This window comes from Gymnogyps californianus, chromosome 4 (assembly GCF_018139145.2).
Source record: "Gymnogyps californianus isolate 813 chromosome 4, ASM1813914v2, whole genome shotgun sequence".
Taxonomy (NCBI): domain Eukaryota; kingdom Metazoa; phylum Chordata; class Aves; order Accipitriformes; family Cathartidae; genus Gymnogyps; species Gymnogyps californianus.
The window spans coordinates 6,579,377-6,603,042 of NC_059474.1; the positions used below are offsets into that span (position 1 = coordinate 6,579,377).

The following is a 23,666-nucleotide window of genomic DNA, read 5'->3' on the forward strand; positions in this document are numbered from 1 at the left end:
CTTTTGATCAATGACACAAACTGCTGTTTAATTAGCAGGAGAGCCACAGAGGGCACATCCATATGAGCAGATAATTATGACCAGTAGATAGCTGTGACTGAAGGTTCAGTCCCCTCGTGTCCGTTAGCCTGGCTTATATAAATTGTTGTGCTCCAGTTCCTGGCGATCCATCTGTTTCAAAACCTACAGCAGCTGGTGTCGTGTATCGGTAGTCCCAGCAGGAAAGAAAAAGCAGTCGGATGTATTTATTTTATGAAATGCTCGTGTCAGTAGCAGCAGAAGCATCCAAGTAGGATTGTTTTCTACGGAGTGCAGAATCTGAGACAGCCCTTACCCAAAGCGTTGACAGTTTAAAATCCGGAGAACAGAGCAAAGACTGTGCCTTTAACAAGGTCAGCAGTTTTGCTGCTCGCTTGTTTTGCCTCACTGAGCTGGGTTGTGCTAGTATTTGTAAAGTGTCTTGAGTTAACTGAGAAGCTAAACATTCTTGAAGTAGTGTTTTGTTTTCTGACATCTCATGCCTGAAAGCTGGCGACCCAACTGTAAACAGAAAACGTGAAACAATTGATGTGAGGTTACTTACTTCAGTAGGTTTAATGAGGGCGATGGGTGTTTTGTGCTGCTATTAAGAGAGGGTGGATTTAGATCATCTCTGAAGGTCTTCGCCAGTCTCAATTTCAGCAATTACTGTTTTGTTACACTGGCTTTCCCACTGCTGGTACCCAGTCCAAAACGAGAGCTCTCCTTTCCAAAGCATATTTAGATCTGTCTCCGTTTTGCGTTAGGTTTTGGAAGGAAAAAAGACAAAGCTGAACTGTACATTTTTGTAACTGTTATTAAAATCTCTTACTCTGGGAATTAAATAATGAGGGTAAGTGTAACTGTAAGGTGTTAGATTAAGCTAATTGCACCTTTTTCTTCCTAAGCTTTTGCACTCTCTCTGTGCATCGGTGATTATTTCTAGTCGTTTGTGTCTCAGCTTGCGCATTGGGGCGTTAAGGAGATGGAGTGACTTGCTGGAGCTCACCCCGCAGCACCCAGCAGGGTGGCTCCAAGCTGCGCGTTAATTTTGGCCAGGTTACTCGCCCTTTGCTGCAGAGAGGATGGCGATGAGCCAGGCCTTGCTGGTGGGGCATCTCTGAAAGAGCCCTGGCAGCTGAAGACGAGGCGGGCAACGTCTTCTGTGCTAGCAGCTGCTTCTCTCGCTCTTCAGGTCTCCTGCAGGTCTTCCCTGGGCTGCAAGGGGAAGATAGGAAGGGTAGGTTGAGTCACCCCTTGTGCAACTAGATTTTAGAAATACTCTTGCTGTGCTTTCCTGCAATCGGTGTGACAGGGCAAGGGGAGCTGGTGATGTAACCTGCTCCGGCATCTGCTTTTACTGCTCTTAACTGCAACGGCCCACTATAAACTCCTGCCGGTCCACTTCGCGATGCCACCGTCCTACAGTCGGAGAAGGTGCCCAGGCAGCACAAGCACCGGGACGAAGCCCTCTCCGCTCCTCCGCACCCCCCTTCTGCTGGGGGCCCGTTCCACACACGACGGCGTGGGGCCGTGTGAAGAGGTGCGGGGCCGTGTGAAGCGCGGTTGCGCCCGTTCCCCCAGACCGTTGGGGACCGCCCCCCCGAGGGGCGGGGCGAGGGGCGGGGCGGGACTGCTCAGGCATCACCCGCCCTTCCCGCACCGGCAGCGCATGGGCAGTGTCGGCGGGGGTGGGGCGCAGCCGTGCGCATGCGTAGCAAAGGGGTAGGGTCGGGTATGGCCGGCGCCGCATGCGCAGTAGGGATGGTCAGCCCCTGACAGCGGGTGGGGACGGGAACCCGGAAGGGCCGGGCGGCGCGAGGCGGCTGCCGCCATGGGCCTCTTCGGGAAGACCCCCGAGAAGCCGCCCAAGGAGCTGGTGAGGCCCCGGCGGCGGCGTCGCCTCAGGCGGAGGCCGGGAGGCGGCGGGGGGGCCTGTGGCTCGGGGGCGGCAGCCTAGGTGCATGGTGTTGCCATGGTGCCGGGCGGGGGCTGCGGAGGGGCAGGCCCCGGCCTGGGCGAGGCACCGCGGCGCCGGGGGCCTCGCCTGGCTACACCCGGCCCGGGACTGAGGGGGGAGCGGCGGCGGCGAGCCCCCACCCGTGCGGCCGGAGGGCGGGAGGAGGGTTTGGAGCGGGCGGGGTGCCCCGGTGAGCTCTGTCCCGGCGTATCGCTGCGGCGGCCGGGCCTCAGCAGCAGGTGAGGAGCCCTTGTACTCCGTCCCCAAACGGGCTGGGGGCACCCGCGCTCCGTTACTTCATTTCTTCTGAAATGCAGTAGCTTCTTAACGCGTTCGGTCCGCTGTCAGAGCGCTCCTGCACCCTGGGGCTGTGCAGAGACTTGGGGGGAGCTTCTCAGGGCCACAGAAGCAGTAGCCTGGGTGGAGTGGTTTGGGGAGGCTTAGTCAGCGGCTCCTGGATTTTTAGCTTGCTGTTAGCTGTCTTCCATAGCTTCTAGCTCTCTGGCTTCGTTAGGGGCTTCTAGCTCCTGTTCCAAAGACAGTCTTAAAAATATGAATAGCTGAAATATTGGGAGTTGGGTTTGGTTTTTTTTTTTCTTGAGTCTGCAGACAAACTGTGTAGGCCTTGCTTCTACCCACGGATTTCTAATGTCACAGTGAAAGGAAATAATCAAGATACTGACGGATTTCACTGTTGCCTTTCATAAACCACTACTAATATGTTAATAAAAAAAAAAATCTGCTATTTGGTGGGGGGAAAGATCAAATACATTTGAGGTACTAAAAAAGCAACAGGGAGAAGGATTACAGACACCAAAGTTGAAGGCTTAGAAGAGCTGCAGTGTCACAGATATTCCCTGCTGCTTTGTAGCAGCTGAGTCCCAGGGGAGCAGGTTATAGTCGTTGCTTGTTGGGTGATAGCGTTAGATGAGGAATATACCTTTGATAGTGTACTTTCCCTTCCTCCTCTACCTGTGTCGGAGCACCATGTGGGTTGGTTATAGTTTCCTCTGTTCACGAGCGGTGTTGGAAGATACCATGGAAAGAACTGGGGTTTAGAGACTGCTGCTCTCAATGGTAGGATAAAGCAGCAGACAACTGTTTAACCTGCACGATGTGGTTATACTGCACTGATAAGTTCTTCTTGTTTCATGTCTCATGACTGCTCTTTTGCCTTCCATAACTGACAAGCTTGTCATGTTTTCCAGTACCACAGCGTGTCTGTGGGTCATCTGAGCTGTTTGCAGAAAAACCTGCAAAGGCGCTAGAAAACAGGCGTGTCTGAGCTGTAGGGAGAAACGACACGAGTCATCTTGCTGTCATAAGCATGCTCTTGGGTTGCAGGCTGGCATGATGACTTCATAGGCTGTAACAGCGATATTGAGAAACCCATTAATAGTAAGACATTTCTTTCCTCCTATATCTAACTGCAGCTTTAGAAGGAAGAAGAAGTAGTTATTTCTGCATACTAGATGATGGGGAAACAGCACCAGTTGCCTCGTGTCTGCCAGCAGCTGTACACAAGATGCTGTCCCTGAGTAGGGCTAGACAAAGCAATCCGAGCACCACAGGAGGTGGCTGATGATGGGAAGAGGTTGAGATTTTTGTGATGGCAGTGATTCACCCTGGGTTCACTAGTATGCTCGCTCTCTCTTGATGGGAGAGAATTTATTTATGAATGATAGAAGGCAAACATCTTCAATACTCGCGAGGAGCTAGTGATGCATTTCATGCCTGTCTAAAGCTGGGCGTCTGCTATACATTTAATGCCATGTCTGGATTATTTGAGCTTAAAAAGTGGGTTTTTTCTCCAGTGTAGTCCGAGTGGCTTATTTCAGCTTTGTGTTTTGCTGACTGACTCTCCGGTGTGATGCAGTGCTGTGAGAATGATGTTTTTGTTTATGTCAGAAGTGGAAGCAGAATAGCTTCATGTCCTTGTTTCGGCTGGGATAGAGTTAATTTTCTTCTTAGTAGCTGGTACAGTGCTGTGGTTTGGATTTAGTGTGAGAATAATGTTGATAACACGCTGATGTGTTAGTTGTTGCTAAGTAGCGGTTAAGTTAAGGACTCTCCAGTTTCCCATGCTCTGCTGGCAAGCGGGTGCACAAGAAGCTGGGAGGGAGCACAGCCGGGGCAGCTGACCCGAACTAGCCAAAGGGTATTCCATACCATGGAACGTCATGCCCAGTATATAAACAGGGGGGAGCTGGCCGGGAGGGGCGGATCGCTGCTTGGGCATCGGTCAGTGGGTGGTAAGCATCACTGTTTGTGCATCACTGGTTTTGTTTTTTTTTTTTTTTCTTTCCTTTTTTTCCCTCTTGGTTTTTTTGTTTTATTTTCATTACTATTGTTATTATATTTCATTGTTATTATTGTTAGTATTATATTTTACTTTATTTATTAAACCGTTCTTATCTCAACCCATGAGTTTTACCTTTTTTCCCTGATTCTCCTCCCCATCCCACTCGGAGCGGAGGGGGAGTGAGGGAGCGGCTGTGTCGTGCTTAGCTGCTGGCTGGGGTTAAACCACAACACTTCATGAGCACGGAGTTGTGCTTGGGGTAATTAGCCTTGCTTAGTTGGCCAAAGTACTCCTATTCCCAGCATTGCTACCTCTGCGTTGCATTATGCCATGGTTCGTAGCTGTATCCCTGGTGTCCTGCGTGCGATCAGCACTACAGCTTCTTTACTGCTCAACAAATTGCTGTGTCTCATGTAACTGGCAGCATGCAGTTGTCTAGATGAGAGTCAATGGGATTTTCTCGTCCTCTTGTACGCAAAGCTGGTGATGATCCTTGGGAAGACCAGGGAATGCAGAAGCACCCGGCTCTGCCTTTATGAGGACAGTCATGTGAAGCAGCTTATTCCTGGGCAGTACTAGGGATGAGCTGTCAAAGAGTTTTCTGCTGTCAGTGTTAGCAGGGATTGATGACAACATACAGCCAGTCGTGGTTTAATGGTGTCTTTGTGCTGGGTTGCGCGTCACAGAGACAGAATCTGTGAATCCTGCTATAGTTCATTTGACAGTTGCCAATTATGCTTGTACATGAAGGCTTAATACATGTTATAGAATACAAGTTGTAGAGCAAATCTCTGGAAGATGTTACATTTGAGACATGACAGTTGGCCAGCCGGAGTTCAATCGTGTTTTACCTCAGTCTCTTCCCCCTACTTTTCTCCCTCTAGTGTAGGCATACTCAAAAGAGGGACCTTCTCAGCTTCTTATCAGGGTGAGGAATGAATCTACGTGACGTTTTCTGCTCTGTTCTGAAGAACAACAGGGAGGCTGCAGTTGGTCCTGCAAGGGTTGGTGGGTTTTTTTCTTCCCCCCCTGTAATAAAACAGGATTCAACTAAAGGTACAGGAGCTTTCTGAAACCCCTTCAGAACTTCTGCAGACCCATAATATGTATGCACAGAGCTCTGTGGGGCTTTTGAGTTTGGTTTTTTTTGCAGCAGATTTTGTATTTGGGCAACTCGGATGGTGGTGGTTGTCTGTAGTCAAAACGTGGTCTTGTTCATCATGACTGAGAGCGTTTCTTTTGAGACTGGTAAAAGTCTAAGAATCTGTCTTGCTCTGCTGGGCTCGTGCACTGAAGAGCACTTTTTTTACAGTTCTGTTATAAAGCTTATTCAGGTAGACGAAGCTTTTTATTTGAATTAAAAAAAAATCACATAAAAATCAGGGTGATTTTCATATGGAACTATTCATACAGCCAACTAGACTTCTTGAGTGGCCTGTGCACTGGCATGTACAGTGTGCAAGTGGATCCATGAACTAGAGGTCATCTTAATACTTAGAGTTTTTTTTAGATACTGTGCAAAATCTGTGCTGCTAATAATAAAAGTAGCATCAGAGCTTCCACTCTGTTCGTATGCTAGTATTACCTCCCAATTCTTGATTCTGGTGTTGTACAGCCCCTCTCTGCTTCTCTGTTTGCCACAAATGCTTCCAGGTCTCGGCTGGATGCCTGGCAGCTGCTGCCTCTCTGATGCCCTGACCACCTCTCTGGGGAAGCGGAGACAAGTGGCGCTCCCCACCTCCTTCAGCGCCCTGTGTTGGGGGGGCCAGGAGTGCTGGAACAGAGAGATCTTGGCAAGTCCCAGGAGGGAAGCTGTAGAGGGGGTGGCTGTGTTTGAACCCCACCAAAGGCAGGGGAAGGGAAGCTGGAGGGCAGAGCTGCCGTGTAGAGGGACCTGAGCAAGCGGGAGGAACGGGCCAGCAGGAACCTCATGGCGTTGAGCAACGCAATGCTGTGCACGTGGGACAACCGTCCCTGCACTTAGGGATGCGCAGCCTGGGGCTGGCCGGGCAGCAGCTCTGCAGGGAAGGACCTGGGCTTCCCGTGGGTAATAAACGTGAGTTAGCAGTGCGCCTTCGCGGTGATGAGGGCAAACTGAGCTGCGTTAGCAAGCTGTAATCACCGTGTTGAGGCAAATGGTTGTTCAATTACTCTGCTACATTCGGCGTTAATGAGGTCACATCTGCAAAACAGTGTCCAGTGCGAGAAGGATATCAACAAACTGGGGAGAGTGTGGCAGAGGGCCACCAAGAGGGAGGAGGACTGGAGCCCATGACACAGGAGGAGAAGCTGAGGGAACTGGGCTCGTTTTAGCTTGGAGAAGAGAAGGCGAAGGGGCAAGGGTCTAAAGCCTTTCAGTGCCTCTAATGGGGTTATAATGAAGACAGAGCCAGGTACTTTTCAGGTGTGCCCAGTGACAGGAAAGGGGCTACAGCCACAGGTGGCCAGAGGAGAATTTTGAATTGGACATGAGGAAAGTTCTTCACCACAGGAGTGATGAAGTGCTGGAACAGATGCCCAGAGCAGCTGTGAAGTGTCTGTCCTCAGACAGTGTCAAAACTCAATGGACGAGGCCCTGAGCAACCTGTCTGAACTCTGAACTTGGTCCTGCTCTGAGTAGGACGTTGGCTTGGAGACCTCCTGGGGTTCCTTCTGACTGAAATGGGTAGTAGCACTCTTGGTGCTGTCATCCTGTGCCAAGTTTCTACCTTATGCTGAAATCCCCTGGGGCGAGTTCCCTCTGCACAGTGATGTGGGAAGTTAGCCAGGCAGTGAGCGTCTCTGATTCACAAATTGTGTCCTCCTTAACTCCTTGTCTGAATGTTAAGAGGAGTGCAATAATTAGTGGTATCTCTGCAATGTTTTTTTTTATTTGAATAATTAAATATTTAAACATCACTCATAGCTTAAAGCTTGTGCATTTTGAAGTGCTTCTTTTGATATTGAATGGTTAAGTTACATGAAAGTATAAAAGCATAGTTTTAAAGCTGGAATTTCAAGTAACTCTCACTTTCTCTTTTTAAGGTCAATGAATGGTCCTTGAAGATAAGGAAAGAAATGAGAGTGATTGATAGACAGATCAGAGGTTTGTACTTATGTCTCATTTTTTGTTTTTCCTTTCCCTGTCTGCCTTCAAGGTTTTTTTGCTTTAATTGGAGGAAGCTGTGAAATCTAATAACCTGGGGTACTCTATTGCATCTGGAATAAAGGAAGATGAATGTGATCCTGGGGCCAGACTTAGTCTGTGTTACAAAATGACGTTGCTGTCAAGTTCTCCAAGTAAAATTTTCAAAAGAACCTGAATATTGTGTGCTTCCAGTAAGACATAATGCTCTTAAATCCCATTTGATAAGATGAATTAGACTTATTATCCAGAACTTCACCCACATTGGTTTAATTAATAGTATCAGTGTGGTATGTAATTCCACATGCAGAAAGTTCCACAGGTATGTACTGGCGTGAAGTGCACATGCTAAACAAAAGTAGCTTGCTGTCAGCTTGGGAAAATTGCAAACAGGAGAGAGGGGAAAAAAAAAAAAAGACTTCTCAGTGGGTGTTTTGCTATTAAATTATGGGCGTTACACTTTTGAAGAGGTCTTGAAAAGCAGAGAAGTTGCTTATTGTTACACTGCCGCTAGTTCAGTTTCTTGTTCTCTCTTCTGCCCGCCTTCCTAGAATCTGAAAATAGGTTTGGGGCAGATTCTATTTTCCCCTTTTTGTCTTCTACCCTGCCCTCAGGACTGGTCCATGGGATGTCCTGGTAAAGAATATTTTGCGTCAGCATCTGGTTATTAGGCACATGCCTGTTTTGAGTGACTCCTCAAGGAGTACGTTCTCCCTTCCCCCATTCATCTCCAGCCACTCGCTTCTGGAGTAAGCTGGCAGGGTTCCTGTATTCTCCCACTTGTAGATTTGTACGAGTTAGTTGGAGAGAGATGCTCGTGCAGTACAAAGTCTGTCTTTGTCCTCATCTGTAAAATGAGGAACAGGGTTTATGCCTCTTCCAGGAAAACCGACGTACGGTGATGTTCATTACGCTTGTGAATTGTTTTGCATTCTCCAAGGCACTTTGTGTTGCCGTATCAGGCACAGAGCAACTGAAACGTGGCTGATCTTGTTAGCAAAGTATGTTTTAGAGGTTGCATATTCCATGGGAGCAAACTACCCACGTGTTCACTATTGATGGTTTCTTGAAATTTTGGTTTTCTCTCAACTTTATGCATGCTGTAATACTTCTAATGGCTTATATAGATATTGGGTTATGTGGTAGTCTGGTATTTTGATGTGGATGTAAATCTAATTATTGTAACAGCTCTAAAAATGTCTGTATATGTATGTCAGAGTGTTACATTCAAAGAAATACAGTTCAGCATGTAAGAGCTTAGACTAACCACCAACCATCTGCTATTCTGATAATTCCCTTTAAAATACAGAATATCTTTGTAATGCCCATATTGTGCTAGGATTTCACATCTTGCCAAGTGTCAGCTGTGGAAGTACGTGGTTCTGCTGGACACTTACGAGGCTAGCAGGCTGCTGCTGAACGATGACAACCATGTGCCACTAAGGGTTTTCTCAAAAATTACCCCCTGTAGTTGGATTCTGCCATGCTTTATCATTTCAGTTGAGACTTACACAGGAAATGGCTGCAATCTTTGAGTAAGGATGCTGAGCTGGGACCTGTCTTAGTTTCCCTGGGGAAGGCTGTGCTAGATGTGTTTTGATATGGCAACACTCAGATCCACCTGGGATGAACTGGGTGGGCTTGGATCACTCGAACACTTGGCTCGCCCAGTCAGCACAGTTACTAATACAGCAACACGCTGTTTCAAACCATCTGTTGTTGGAATCTTGTAGTGATTTCTATTTGGTGTAGGTTGCTTTTGAGGGCTTGGAAGGCTTGAAGAAATGACAGGTATCTTTGTGACTTCAGAACTGAATTTTTTGAGTTAATATAGTTGGAGTAATAGAATAACTTTGTGCTTTCCTGAGCTTGCAAGTCCCTCTCGCAGGTGCTTTGGACTGCTTTGTGCCTCTGTTCTGCTTGGTAGTGCTGCAGAGGGACTGGTGTAGTGACTTTGGCTCACTAGAGGTGCGTAGCTGGCATCGGCCTTCACAGATGGAGTTGACTGTTCTTGCATAGTTGTGCCACTGATCTCATATTCAGCAGTACATCATGCAAGTGAAAGCATTCACTCGAGTACGGGGCCACCCTACGCTAGTTTGGATGTAGTAACACAATACTTGTGGTTGTTTTTAGCCTGACAAAGTGAATGTCATAATTCCTCAGTACTGCTGGAGTACTCCTGGTGCTTTCTGTTTTCTGCTGTCCCGCTTCAGCTGTTTCTTACCTGTTCTGATATGCTGGGACTCGGCTCACTCCCGTGTCTGACATACAAATGTCTTCAAGCTTGTGATGTTTCTGCAAATAATAGTGGGGAAGCAGCACAAGTATGTTTTCTGAGTACGATCTTACAGATTTCTGCCAGTCCTTCAGGGTAAAGATGCCATTGAACGATATTGAGAGAGTGACTCATCTTGAGTACAGGGTTCATTAACTCCCACGTGAGAAGCTGCGTCGAAGTCTCCAAGTCAGCCTGTGCCAAAAAGCGTGTGTTGATGCCTTTGTTTTATAAAAGAGCAACTTCTGATTCTTGCCTGTGTGTAACTTCTGTTTGGTATAAATCAAGACGGCTTGAACAAAACCAAATTTGAACAAACCATTGCTAGAAATAATTGTTCTTGTGGTTCAACTCTTTGCAGGAAAGTGTGCCTAACCCTTACTATCTGAATTCTTTATTTACTTTAGGATAATTTTTTTTACAGACTAACTTAGAGCCACATTTCATCCATGGCTAATTTATTGCTGAGCCTGGAAAAGGAAAGGGGTTGATATAGCCCCTGCTTGTTCCTGGGTTTCTTACTCTGAGCTTTTTGAGGTACCTGGCTTCTGCTGTACACAGCCAGCGTTATCTGACAAGGTAGATGTATGAACAGTCACATCAGATTTGCTAGAGAAACCTACGTTATTTAAGGAAGTCTAATTAGTGTATAATATTTCAAATCCAACTATTTGGTACTCATTTAGTACAGGCTTAGTTCAGTATTTCTGTTCCAGCATGTCCTTATAAAAAGCTATTGAATGATGCTGGATACCAGGAGAGTTTGAACAGGCCATTTTAAGTTGTATCTAACGATTTGCCAGCATACTAGTTTTTGCTAAGTTATCTGTAGCTTTGGCACCAGCCAGCCAGCTTATAATTTGAATATGCCAGTTTATACAAACTCCTAATGCATGTGTGTTTAAAGTATGAGCAGTAGAAACTCAAGACCTTAACTCCTTAAGCACAAATACAGAGTTGGTTGAGTATCCAGTTGAGGCTCAATGAGTTGTGCCTGATGGGGGGAATAATTAAGTCTATCTGCAAGGAGGAAGGCTTTTTTTGGCAGCAATTAACAAATGTGTGGTTCTAAGTAACTCTTAAAGTTGTGGACACACCCTTATAAATTCACTATGTAAGTGGTTATGCTTTTTTTTTAAAGGCAGTGTATATCTAAAACTTCCTAGCCTCTGTGAGATGAGCCTTCTACAATTTTTCTGAATGTATTTTTTTCAAAAAAACACGATTCAGGGATTTAGAAACAGCGAGGACAATTTTGCCCACAGCAGCCCTCAAATTCACTTGAAGATGGGCATATGAGTTAAGCTTTGAATGTAGTCTGACAGGTAAGTATTTTGGCTAGTAAAATGCCTGTCTGCCTTCTGAGACTACTCATTTTAAACCCCTTGTGACAACTTTGTTCCTTCCTGGTGAAGTGGGGCTGTCTGGTGATGAATATGGAAGAGGTAATCTTGGAGGCAGGAAATCGATCCAGTAGCCTTAAACTGTGTGTGTATGTTTGTGTGTATGTGTGTATACACACACACACACACATATATATTTATATCAGGCCAGTTTAATCATCAGGAAGTTATTCTGAAGCTGTAAGTCATCTCGGAGTGCTTTGTTCTTACTGGACTTTTTTTGCTTCTTAAGAATTCATCTTAGTCAGCTCAGCTTCATGCAGTGATATTCCTGGATGGTCCTTTACAGTACTCTTAACTGCAAAGGAAATTACAGAGCTGGATGTTTAGTAATGAGAATTTTCCTACTAATATTTAGTTGAATTAATCAGCTAACATGTAAATCAGCCTCGAACAAGGTCTTTGAGCAACAGAGGGAATCTGAAATCAAGCAGAAATGATTCTTTGCATTGAAAATACACCCCAACAAATGACTCCTTTCTCTTCCAAATCCTTAGCAGCTTGTCGCTATTTGCTGTGTTTTTCTGTACTCCAGATATCCAGAGAGAAGAGGAGAAGGTGAAGCGGTCAATAAAGGATGCTGCCAAAAAGGGTCAGAAAGATGTGTGCGTGATCTTAGCAAAGGAACTGATCCGCTCTCGAAAGGCCGTAAGCAAACTCTATGCATCCAAAGCTCACATGAACTCTGTTCTCATGGGGATGAAGAACCAGCTTGGTAAGAACTTCTTCTGAGCCCAAGTACAATGACTCCTCTAGCTTTAGAGGTGAGGTCTGAGTTTCCATTTTCAGAACCAAGGTCAAATACAGGCAGAGCTTGAATTTGGATGCAGTCCTATTCTTGTGAAAGGCAGCTGATTCCAGTGGGCTTCAGGACCCTGGGAAATTCCTGCTGTAGCAGGCCCAGAGGTGTGAGGCTGCCGCAGTTCCATGTCCCCACAGCCAGCCAGGCTGAGCACCTATTCCCAGTAGGCACACGCACCCATGCACACTCACAGCAGTGCCTTTACCAGCACCCATGTAAACACACACAGCTTTCACACAAACATGAACAGCACTGGCAGCTTGATCCTGGTCTTCCTCTTCAGCTGATTAGGACTGAGGTCCACTAGTATGGACATACACGTATATATATACACACACGCACACAATATATGGGTTGTTCCAGTAGCTGCTCTCAGACGCTCAGTCTAAGCTGGCCAGCTCTCTGGTAACTGGCCCCAGAACTCCTCCTCTGCCTGAGCTGCTGGTACCTGATCCTGTAGGCCCCCCGAGGTTTGTGTGTTCCCTGGTCCACCTCGATCCATCCCATTCTCTACCTTTGGTCGTTCCCCTAAACATCCCATAATAAGTTTCTCATGTTCAGTCACATGCCTGCGATCCCCCTAAAAGATCCGTAATAAGTTTTTCCTGAGTCCAAACATGCTCTCTTCCCCTGCATCCCATAATGAGTCCTATATCCCTGTAGGCAATAACCCCCTTCAGTCTGCAGGATGTTCTGGAGAGTGTTTCCCCACTGCCCTGCCTGGATGGGTTTCCCACCCTGGGCTCTGGAGTAGTCAGGGAGCTCCCAGTTAGCTTCCTGGGCTTCCTACCCCTCGTTGTTCCCTAGATCCTCGCTGGCTCTCTGTTTCCTCTGATTAGCTGCTCAGCAGATAATCTAACACCTCTCCTCAGAGCCTGAGGGTTGCAGTGACATGAGAGTCACGTGCTCTGAAACAGAAGTCTCTTCCAGTAATTTGGGGCCCATTTTTAGTGTGCGTTCCTAAACAGTTTGAATGTGAGCCTAATATCCCTGTATCCTTCTGGAGGCTGTTGTTACTGATTTTGTCAGGATCTGTAACGTGAGGTTTATTTTCTTCAGTAGAATTCCCTTCATCTTGTAAATGATTGTTTCTCTAGCAAGAGTCTTAGGATGCTTACTAAGTCCTATATGGAGATGGGGAGGCAGGATTTGATTTCCTTAATGTGGATGAATTGATTTGCCCTGTGGCTTAATACCTAGCTCTCTGTAAGCCCTCCTCGGTCCTTTGTGCTCCCCCAGTACCAGCAGATTTCCCTCATTCCTTATCCACATCAGAAATCTGTTGTAATAGACTTCCTGCAGCATTTTCCATACCTTAGAGCATTTTTGCCTGTAACAAGAGCAGAGCAGAAAGCATTAAAGACAGGGGAAGACTTGGTGGAGGTTAACATGCTACTGGAATGTCAAAGTGTTCCCCCCACCCCAGCAGTATCCAAGCTAGTTGCCAGTAGATTTTAACGCTAGGTGAATGATAAATCAGGAGTCAGTCACAGTGTGAACCTTAAGTGTAATCTTTGAATAGGTCGAATGTGGCTCCCCATGTACCTCGTTCAGGAAAGGGAAGCAGGGGCCGTTCTTGCAGCTTGAGGTGTCCTTTAAAAGGACAAACTGAAAGCAGCCGCCTCCTCATTACTGCTGCCAGCATCTTCCTCTTACTGGGAATGTTCTGATACGCTTACCCGAGCAATAGGAAGGGATCTGGAATTCAGTCTGGGGCTTGTATTTGCTCGCTTCGTCTTGGGAAATGACTGCTAAAGGCAAGGTTTCTGTTAGTTTGTTAACATTACATCGTAATGTTCGTAAAGAAATTAAGTATTAAAATGAAAAATAAGATATGCTGTACCTTCATTTTGCTTCCTTAAGGAGTGAGCGTTTTATATACAAACAGGTAAGTGCTCCATGACTAGGAAGCTGCAAAGTTAGATGGCACAATTCAAGAACCTCAAAGTACCCTTAATTATTACATTTTGACCTTGATATATCAACATATATGAGAAGAGCTTATAAGCTATATTATGAGAAGAGCTTATAAGCTATATTATGAGAATAGCCTCTGGAAAGAGTATTGTTAAATTCAGTTTAAACTACATTTATTTCCAGCTTATCTGCTTCAGTATTAATTTTCTAGCTTACTGTTTGGTGTGAAACTATTGCACTAGAACTTCTGCCAGAGTTAGCTTCCACTACCCAGTGTCGGGCAGAAGGTCACTAGTTTGGTCGGCAGTCGGACGTGGAGCTGGGCTGTAGCTCTGCTGGTGAAACCATCAGCGAGACCTCTGGCTGCTGAGGAGCACAGCTCCTCAGGGATCCGTCTCTATGAACTGGAGTGCAAGTGGGCTGAAATCTCTCTGCAGGCAATATCTGGATTGCTCCAGGTAATCATACAGGACCAGTATCTTTGCTAGAAACTTATTTTTTCCAGTGTGGGCAGGAGTTGAGCTTTTCCAGGAAGGTAGACAAGAATGAAGAAGCGGGATGTCCATTTCTTTTTTTTAATTAAATTGCCTAAATGCAAACAAATTTCTGTCCATGTAGGGAGGATATAATTTCTTCGCTTTTGGTGGTGCAGGGATCGTTCAAGCTTTTCTATGCCTCTCCTTCACAGCTGTCCTGAGAGTAGCAGGTTCATTGCAGAAGAGCACAGAAGTCATGAAAGCTATGCAAAATCTAGTAAAAATCCCTGAAATCCAAGCAACGATGAGGGAGTTGTCCAAAGAGATGATGAAGGTAGGATCTATAACATAAATAAGACCTGGGTGAACACGCGGTGGTTGTTCAGCGTGCTGGAGTGCTGTGCGACTGCTTAGGTGGCCCCTTTGTCAGAGGGCTCGTGTGAGCTCTGACAAAATTAAAAGTAACTTATTAAATTAAAGTAACACATTAATTGCTGGGGACTTCCTAGCAAGTTACTGTACGCGGGAAAACCCTGACTCGGTAATCCCTGCAGCACGTTTGGTGTAAAGCTTGAAGCTGAAAAAAGCTGCTGAGGTTGAGGATGGAAGGAGGAAGATGGGTCCCCGTACAGAGTGGTTACGGCTCGGTCATCCTAGTCCGAAGGGCTGGGGGAGACGGAGGCTCACAGCGGGATTCACGCCTGTGCCCAGTGACTGCCTCTGTCCCGGGCGTCTGTCTGCTCTGGGGGAGACTGAAGCCCTGCTTTCAGGGATGAAAATGTTCACTGAGAAAGACCCACCGCAGCCTGTTGTGGAGTGGGAAGCTGCAAGTCCCATCTTAGGCAAGATGGCCTGTCTGATACTGGGTTTAAAACATCTAGCTTACTGTCTCCATGTGATGAAAGTGCTCCAATTTTAAAGTATACTAATTCTCTATCGTGGCTATTATCTTTTCAACTACCAAAATTGTTTTGCTTTTTCCCTTCTTACCACTCCAGACAGTTCAGTTCAAATCAGTTTATTTCTTAGTAATTTCACCACTGTGCACCAGAACAATTTGGCCGTATCTAGGTTGCAGGCCCTGCAGAGGAACGTTTTCAAACGCAGATAGAAAAAAGGGAGCCTGTATGTCAAACACTGATTTTGCAGCGTGTTACACAATTTATGCTTCACGACTGAAGGTTGCGGTTGTATTTCACGTGCTTGGAGCAAGCTGGGTTGTCCGTCTTTAGACATGCAACAACAAGGAGTAATAGCTTGAGGGTTTCAAAGTGAGAACACGTGTTTTTAATCCTCAATTTTCTTACTGCTTTTCCTGTGCACCAGTTGTACAGCTACGTGCTTAAACTGTAGGCAAGCGTGTTGGCCAAGCCTCCTGCGAGAGGAGAGCCTTGATCCGGAAAGCTTGAGCAGCGAGCAAGCAGTTGTTAAACGCCTGGCTAGGCGTAACCTGATCTCCAAAGTAGGAAGCGCGTCCTCTTCCTCTGCTGTTTCCGAGGGCCTCACGCGCTACCTTTTTGTTTTCTGCTAGGCTGGTATTATAGAGGAAATGCTGGAGGACACCTTTGAAAGCCTGGAGGATCAGGAGGAAATGGAAGAGGAAGCCGAGATGGAAATTGACAAAATCCTTTTCGAAATTACAGCTGGTGAGTTTGCGTGTGCTCGTTTGCCGCGAGCGGAGCCTTGCTGCCCCCACTCTCTTCAATGAGCCACAGCAATTGAAATCTTTGTCTGTTCTGACTTAACTGCGCTCTCCCAGTGGCGTCTTTGCCTTTGCTAATAGGCACAAACTGGTTTCTCAGGGAATGCTGGCCTGTGTGGTTCAGTAAAGCGTAAGTAATATGCATCAGCTGATGTCTGTGCAGTTCTGTAATTGAGGCTTTAACAGGTCAGTGTTTGTCTGTACAGTGGATCCTCTTAACAGGGTGAAATGTATATGATTGACTCGATATACTATTATTACTGAAGCCAGGAAATAAACTCAGCTGCATTGCCTTGAGTCTTAGGCTGTGTTGTGATTCCTGGCTGTAAAATGCTGTTAGTGTCTTGAGTTGTTGTTGGGGGGGGGGGGGGGGGGGGAACCACAAAACAAACACCCCGCCCTAGAACCAAACCCCCAACTTCTGCCTTGCAGCTCATGAAGTAATGATCTACTGTTTCACTGATTTGACTTAGATAAGGCTTAGAATGCTCCTTACCTGAATTTCTTGTGACATGGTGTGGTGACAAGCGTAGGTGGTGGAGTTGTGTTCCGCTGTAACGCCCTGACAGCGCCATGCCCCAGCCCCTGCTGTCGGTTACCTTGTGCCCGGCGCGGGCATGTCGCCCTCTCTTGTTTCTCACATCCTGCTTTGCTTTTTCCCATCCCGTTTCCTGGCTGGGAGCAGCTCCCTTCCCGCCGGGCGGGTGGTGGGAAGCTGCAGCCTCCTCCTCAGCTCGCCAGCAGCCACCGGAGCACCGAGGCTCGGGAGGAGCTGGCACGTCAGTACCGCTGCGTCAGCCAACAGCCCCGGGCTGACAGAGTCAGCGACCGCTACCAAAAGTGACTGGTTGAATTATTTTAGATGTACCTGAAAGCAGCTAATTATTAAATCAAGGCCTAATGCACGCTAACGAGCCTGTTTTGTTGTTTGCAGGAGCCTTGGGTAAAGCACCTAGTAAAGTCACAGATGCTCTTCCAGAGCCCGAACCCATGGGGGCGGCCGCTGCTGTTGACGAGGAGGAAGACATTGAAGCAATGCAGTCGCGATTAGCTACCCTCCGTAGCTAAGGGTGAAACGAATGTGTACAGTTTGCCTTTTTTTTTTTTTTTTGGAATGGGATATTCTGTCCTACCTTCAAAATGCAAAACTTCTTAATACGTGGGAATACTTTATGTAATATATGTATTTTTTTTTCTTCCTGGGGATTGTATTCTCCAAGAAACTACTGTAATATACTACTTCTTGGGAGTCTGTAGAGGTTCTCTTACCGTTTTCTGTTCAGCCCGTCTCCCCTGTGAGAGGCTGTGGTGAAATGGCAATGGCGGTGTAACGTTATGGATTTTTAGATATAAAATCCTGAAATACAGTCGTAGCTTTGAGTAGCATCTTTCCCAAAAAGGCACTTTGGCTTCACCTGCTACCAAAATCCTTCAGTGGTGTAAGATCTTTGTTTTTCTGAATCACTACAAATTTTATTAAAGCTGCTTTTAACAGTTGCTCCCGTGCCTCAGTTTAGTTTGCATCACTTCAGCCTCTTTTCACAAACAACATCCACCTCTAACAGCTCCCTCTTGGTTTGAGAACACCTTTTTTTTTTTTTTTTTCCCTCTTTTTAGCACATTTAGGGTGTTCACAGCATAGTTAAAGCAAAGCTTTCAGTCAGAGCAGCTGTTAAATAGCTGCTCTGTCCCAGCTCTGTCCTGGCATTGTGCGTTCACAGGAGAGCCTTGTTTGGCAGGGCGGTGTTAGGCGATGAGAAATCAGTTGTGTTAAGGCGATGAGAAATCAGTTGGCAGAGGCAGGCGGTGGGTGCTGAGGCGGGGCGGTGCTAGCAGAGCTGCCCCAGACCCTGAGGCAGCGGCCAGGCCCCTCCTGCCCTGGGCTGTGCCAAGGGAGGCGACAGGCAGTGCTCCCCCAGACAGCAGAACTGACCCTAACACTGATCCCGTGTAATCAATCACCTTCCTCAGTCTTTCAGGATTGATAACGATTAAACCTGGTACCCACCAGACTTCTGAGACCAGTTGTGGCCTGTCACAGCTGCAGAGCAGTGGCAGTTGTTACCCACCCTGCTCATCTGCAAACCCAGTGCTGGAACAGAGTAGTTTTACAGGCAAACGGTCACTAGACAGAGCTCTTCATCTGGAATGTTGTTAGTCACTGAAGTACTGCACCGAAAGGGAGGCTTACTTCAGCTATCCTAATGTTTTCTTAATCATTCTGGGTACTATCACTTCACTGTGCCACAACCACAAGTGGTGAAAAAGCCATCTGCTGCTTCAGTGGCACGTTTTTAGGGTTAAAGGAGAGGTGTGTCTCCTCTGAAGGAAAAAGTTCAGGCAAAACCGATGTCGTGACTCAGGAAAGGCAGTTTGCAAAGCAGGGATCCACTGTCTGTCTCACCCGAACCTGTCAACGCCACAAGAATCTCACAGGCAACGGAAAGAGTTTCTAATTTTAAGGAGGACTTACTAAAAGAAAACTAAGTCTATAAATAATTGTATTCCAACAGCAGGGGTAAAGGAACGGACATGGCACGCAGACACCTGGATGGTGTCCAGCAGCTTCCAGTTTCAGCCATGAAAAGCACAGCAGGGCCAAGCACCGTTCACCTCCACCCCTAAACGTAACAAAAACAGGCACATGGGCAGTTTGTTTCTTGTGGTCTTAAAAATCCAGAGAGGACAGATCAGAAAGAGAAAAAAAAGGCAGTTGAAGAGCCAGTAAGATTGGGTAGATCACAGCTGCAATAAACCCAGATTGAACAACAGCACACTGGTAAGAAAGTTCAAAATCCAACTTGAACAATAGGTCTTTTCATACACGTGTGTGCGCCTAAGTGTGTGTAAGATCAGCATGACTCGTTTCACTGGCTGGGAGGTAAGGCACCTGTACTCCAGCTCCCCACAAACACTCCAGCTGGCTCCAAGAAAAGCCATGAGACTGCTTTATTTCATTCGCTTCAAACTTGATACTGCAAGAAAGAACATTCAGCTAAAGCGTTGCCTTTAAGGATACTTCACCAGTTCGAGCACAAAATGCCAAATCAAGGTTTTATTGCTCTTCCTTAGAAAAGCCAGCTGCAGCGACTAGAAACAAGCCTGTTTACTGTCGGAGGCCTCAGCAAGTAGAGGTGGAGGGAAGTTCTTACTGAACACAGCAAAGATACATTGCTGAGCGCAATTTAAGCTAGCAGCACAAGCCAAGTGAACCAGAACGTTTCCCTGCGCAATGAGAACACTGCAGCGCTTGCACTGCCCCACGACTGCCTCAATTCCCCTCCCAGCGTTACGGATCTCAGTGCAGGCAAAGCGAGCTGTGACCGGTCACCTACAGCTCTGCAGGCCTCCCCTGGAGCCGGGCACTGCAGGCCGCCTTTGGGAAGGCACACACACACACACACATGCACGCAGCCTGGGCCAGGCTGTTGGGTGCAGCACCCCCAGCCCCAGGCAATCACCACACATCAACTGCAGTTATGTTTTTGTTTTGCTGCTTCAGTTGTTCTGGGGGCCTGCTTTTGTCTCCATTTTGGGAGGAAGGAAGCAGATGTACCCATTCACAGTAGATAAACCTTTTATGAGCCTGCTTTATCCAAACTTGCTGAAGAGACTCGCTCCCTGCAAGTCACTACAGTCTCTGCTCCCCTTCAGGTACTGAGGGATGGATAAGAGGAAGTTTCTTTGGGGAAAGAAAGAAATACTGTCACCTGAGAGGCTCAGAACAGTTAATGCTGACCATGAGTAGCAGGTGAAGTACTACAGGGAGGGGAATTTGCACAGAGCTTGTCAATTTGTTACATAAAGTTCAGAAAAGTGACTTGTGGCTAACTAGGAGGTCCCCCTCCTGCCTGGCTCTTCCCAACAGCTATCCTACACATTTCAGTGCTGGAACAGACACTGAAGAACAGGAAGGTTCATTTTATCTTGGCTTATCCTGTTAGACAGCAGGTGCGCTTTTCCACTCTCAACCCCTCTGCCTGTTTTAAGTTTCACGATATTTTTCAGTCTTTCCCTAAGTAATTTCGGAGGGACATGTGTGCCACTTAAGACTGAAGCTGCAAAACTCATTCGATACAGACCATAGTACTGGCATTGGCTGAGAAGCAGCAGTCAAGCCAAGTCATGCTTTGGTTAACCAAAAAAAAAAAAAAAAAAAAAAGCTATAAACAGATCTGTCAACTAAATTCAATACCCTAAGCCTTCAGCTGCTTTAAAAAACCAGTATCAACAGTGTACGAGACACAGTTTTCTTTTGCATTTCAAAGCACTGCATCAAATTAATTACATTTTAAAGAGTCAATTGAAGAAGCCAGGCAAGGAACAATATCTGAAATAGAAGGATTTTATGTAGACCATTCAGTGTTAAAAACCAGAGAATCAAACATCAGTTCAAATTAAAGAGCAGTTTCAAACAGAAGACATTTGATTAAAAGTTTCTTTTAACATTTAGAAATTTAAATACATTTACCTAAAGATGGTTAACCCCCATCTCTATGTTACTATACAATAGCTTAAAGCTACTTTTAAATGCTAGTTCTATGTTAATGTGAAATTCCAGAACTGCATTCTTATTTTTATGTAAATTGGTTATTAAATTGGGTGACTCCGTACTTCCTCCCACCCCAAAATAAGTTTTAAAAATTGGAGCTTTACAATGTCTTGAATAATATTTTTCAAATGAGTAATTTGGAATAGTTTACGACAGTTCTATAGGAGGTATTTTGTACAGTTTGGAGAGCAACTCCATATAAAGTTCTATTGCAACTGAGCATTCACAGTATGCCACAGTCCATACATATTACTACATATACATATCAGGTTTGTAAACATTGGAAGAATACACAGAACATAGTACCACGATCCTCTGGTACTGCTGAAAGGAAGATGAGGTAACATTCATATAATCTCAAAGTCCACAGAGGTCCTGACTGAGTAGTTAAAACAGCTGCCAACGCTTCTGTTTCATAGTGTGTGGTTAAGGCTTTCTACTTCACGGTCTGCTAAGGCTGGACTCATTAGCTCTCAGTATCCCAACTGCGTCTTTAACAGCGTGGTATATGACATTCTTCACCTAGGAGGAAAAGAAAAGGCGTTTAGTTTTACAAGGAAACAGGTAAGGGTCAGTTCGGAAGCCTCCGGCATACAGAAGACACCCGCACAACTTTCCTACTTCCCCACACCCCGTGCGGCTCTCCTTTCAGTTTAAACACGCTCGTCTGCACGACCTTCACGTAAATCACTAACTCGTGAAAATAAGGTTCAAATTCTAACAGGATATAAACTGAAACCTTGTGGCCTGAGGAGAGCACTGCGAGTTCAGCAGGGAAAACAAGAGAAATGGAAGCAGGAAACACTTCAAAAGAATCTCAGGAGAAGCTTCAGAAGGCTTCCTCAAAATTACTAAAAATCGGTAACAATTCAAAAGCCTATGGAAATTCCTCTTCAAGATCCAATGCATTAAAGTGGATCTGAACATGAAAGCAACTTGGGTCATATGGATGGCGAAATCTTTACCTTATGGGTTTGGTGAGGGTTGGGGTTTTTTGTTTGTTTGTTTGGTTTTGGTGAGTTTTTTTTTTGAAAGGGGGAGGAGGGGCAGGGTTCAATCTTGAGCACTGGTAAGTTACCTGCAATTTATCTTCATGGTTTGTATGCGTATGCGACAGATATCTAAATTCCTGAGTGAGCCAGAAGCAGTGTTTGACATGCTCTGGGGATACAAAGTCTTCCGCAACTTTAATACAACTGTACAAGTTATGAACCTAGAGAGAACAAACAAGCATTAGCCATGTGCCCAAAAGTCTGCCCAAGCGGTCAGGCTGTAACTGTGTCCCTGGTCCTTGCCTGGTGTGGAGCTCCTGCTGGAATGAAAACTACGTCTCCTAGAAACTGTACAATAGCCCAGCCTTGAACTCCATACTCCTGATGAAGGCGTTTCCTTAGAGATCGGTCCAAGTACCAACTCTGATCATGAATGGGATCGTGATCTACGGGGTTTTCTTGACCTTGTTCTTCCGCAACCTGGAAAGTCACAAGACGACAGGTATTATAATATACCAGTCTTACTGGATAATTGAGGTGTATCTGTGGTATTCCATACGCACGCATGCCAGACAGAGTGACTTGCACCGTGTGTTCAGGTATAAGAGTTACACAGTGAAAGGTCTGGATTCTTACTCAGTCCTTAGTTTGTCAAGGCTTCATCATTTCTCAGTCCCTCTTGCTTCACAGACGCATGGCAAAGGTGGATATAGGAAATGCAAGTAAACCCAATTTACAGTAAGCAGAAACAGAAGGGTTATGTGACTCACATGTGTTCACAGTGGGAACCACTGTCACATATGGGATCAATACTCTCACACTACTATAGCCTGTAACTGGAAGAAACTACTGAGTGTGGAATTCAGCAGGTGTCTGCCGTGCAGCCAACACTAGTCAGTGTGCTCGCTGACCAAAACAGAGGATGCGAACTAGATTTTCAGGAGATACGAGGCTGGGAGGCACAACAAGCACTTCAGAAGGGAAATTTGAGGGCTGTGGGGAGAGAATTTCTACAAAAAGTTCCAGCATAAATCCAATTTGCTGTGGCAATCATTTACACCCAGGACTGTAGCCCAAAAACTCATTTGGGAGGAGATAACCAGCTTGGTTCTACTCCAAGACAAGCTACTGAAAGCCTCACACCTGCAGGCAAGTAAGCTACAAGGGACCAAGAAGTGAGAGACAGATAAGCGTTGGCATTTTAAGTTTTGACATCACATTCAGTATCATGTTTTATCAAGTATAAGATTTGTTCTTTGTTAATACTAAAAAAATCTGCTTGCTGTAGCTTCCACCTAAGACAGTAGTCAGGCTGACAAGGCCAACAGTTGTTCAGATCATCCCATTTATCCTTTTAAACATCAACATATTAGCTCTTTCCGCTTTTAGAGCGCCAAAGATGTTCCAGAATTAAGACCACCAAGAACTCTGGACCATTTGTGTTGAATTTAAATACTGAAACAAGCCCTTTTGGAGGTAGTGTCACATCTCTACTAAACCTTTAACTCCCATGAAAACATCACCCAAAATACCTCATGTTTTTCCCTTAATCCAAACCTCATAAAGGTATGGGGGGGGGAAAAAAAAAAGGTAAGAAAAGGGAGAGAACAAGAACTTTATGCACCACATATTGCTCTGACATTTCCCAAGAACATGTCACATGCATGCTTTTAAGAAGGATCTAATTTAAGATTAGACGGTGTTTTTGCTTAAATCCAAACCAGCTATTTTTTTGTTCATTACATAACATCATTGCTTATGCTATAGGAAGCGTGGGCAAAAGCAGTGTATCTACATAGAGGCTAACTTGAAGCTTCAACTCGCTACCCTTCTCAGATCCTGCAAGATTCATGGCACACGAGAAGTTTTGTCTTGGATACAACTCAAGTACATTTGTTTCCAGAACAACTGGGACAGGAAGGAAGAGAAAAGTCCAAGGACACATATTTGCAAGCCTACACAGACAGAAGATCAGTTTTTAAGATATAACAGCTTACCTTTTTAAGGAATTCCCGGATCTTCTCTGTATCTTTAGCAGCATAAATGTGCCACAGAGCTCCAGGTTTTTCTCGACTTTCAGTAAAACGCTTAATTGTCAATTCATCAGAATCACCATCTTGTATGGTTTTAAGCACTTCTG

The 23,666-nt window shown here is 45.8% G+C and overlaps 2 protein-coding genes across 3 annotated transcripts in view; one reads left to right on the top strand and one right to left on the bottom strand.

Annotated features, from left to right (window-relative positions):
* The first annotated feature begins 1,830 nt into the window (after positions 1-1,830).
* Positions 1,831-17,479, top strand: CHMP3 (charged multivesicular body protein 3). 2 transcript variants are annotated; one of them, XM_050895727.1, is made up of 6 exons: positions 1,831-1,897; positions 7,305-7,365; positions 11,621-11,800; positions 14,493-14,614; positions 15,812-15,926; positions 16,917-17,479. In XM_050895727.1, exons 1-6 carry the CDS (start codon positions 1,853-1,855, stop codon positions 17,048-17,050), a joined length of 657 nt encoding a protein of 218 aa, XP_050751684.1. In that variant the 5' UTR covers positions 1,831-1,852; the 3' UTR covers positions 17,051-17,479. The 2 variants fall into 2 exon arrangements, with proteins under 2 accessions (XP_050751684.1, XP_050751685.1); XM_050895728.1 differs by having other exon boundaries at positions 11,621-11,733; positions 14,525-14,614.
* A 2,586-nt stretch (positions 17,480-20,065) lies between these two features.
* The window catches only part of KDM3A (lysine demethylase 3A), a 31,380-nt gene continuing 27,779 nt past the window's right edge, over positions 20,066-23,666 (bottom strand). Inside the window, exons 22-25 of the mRNA XM_050895729.1 lie at positions 23,524-23,663; positions 21,830-22,006; positions 21,613-21,747; positions 20,066-21,056 (exon numbers count right to left, since the gene is read on the bottom strand). Coding sequence (XP_050751686.1) covers positions 20,976-21,056; positions 21,613-21,747; positions 21,830-22,006; positions 23,524-23,663 — 533 coding nt within the window. The 3' untranslated portion in view covers positions 20,066-20,975. The remainder of the gene's footprint in view (positions 21,057-21,612; positions 21,748-21,829; positions 22,007-23,523; positions 23,664-23,666) is intronic.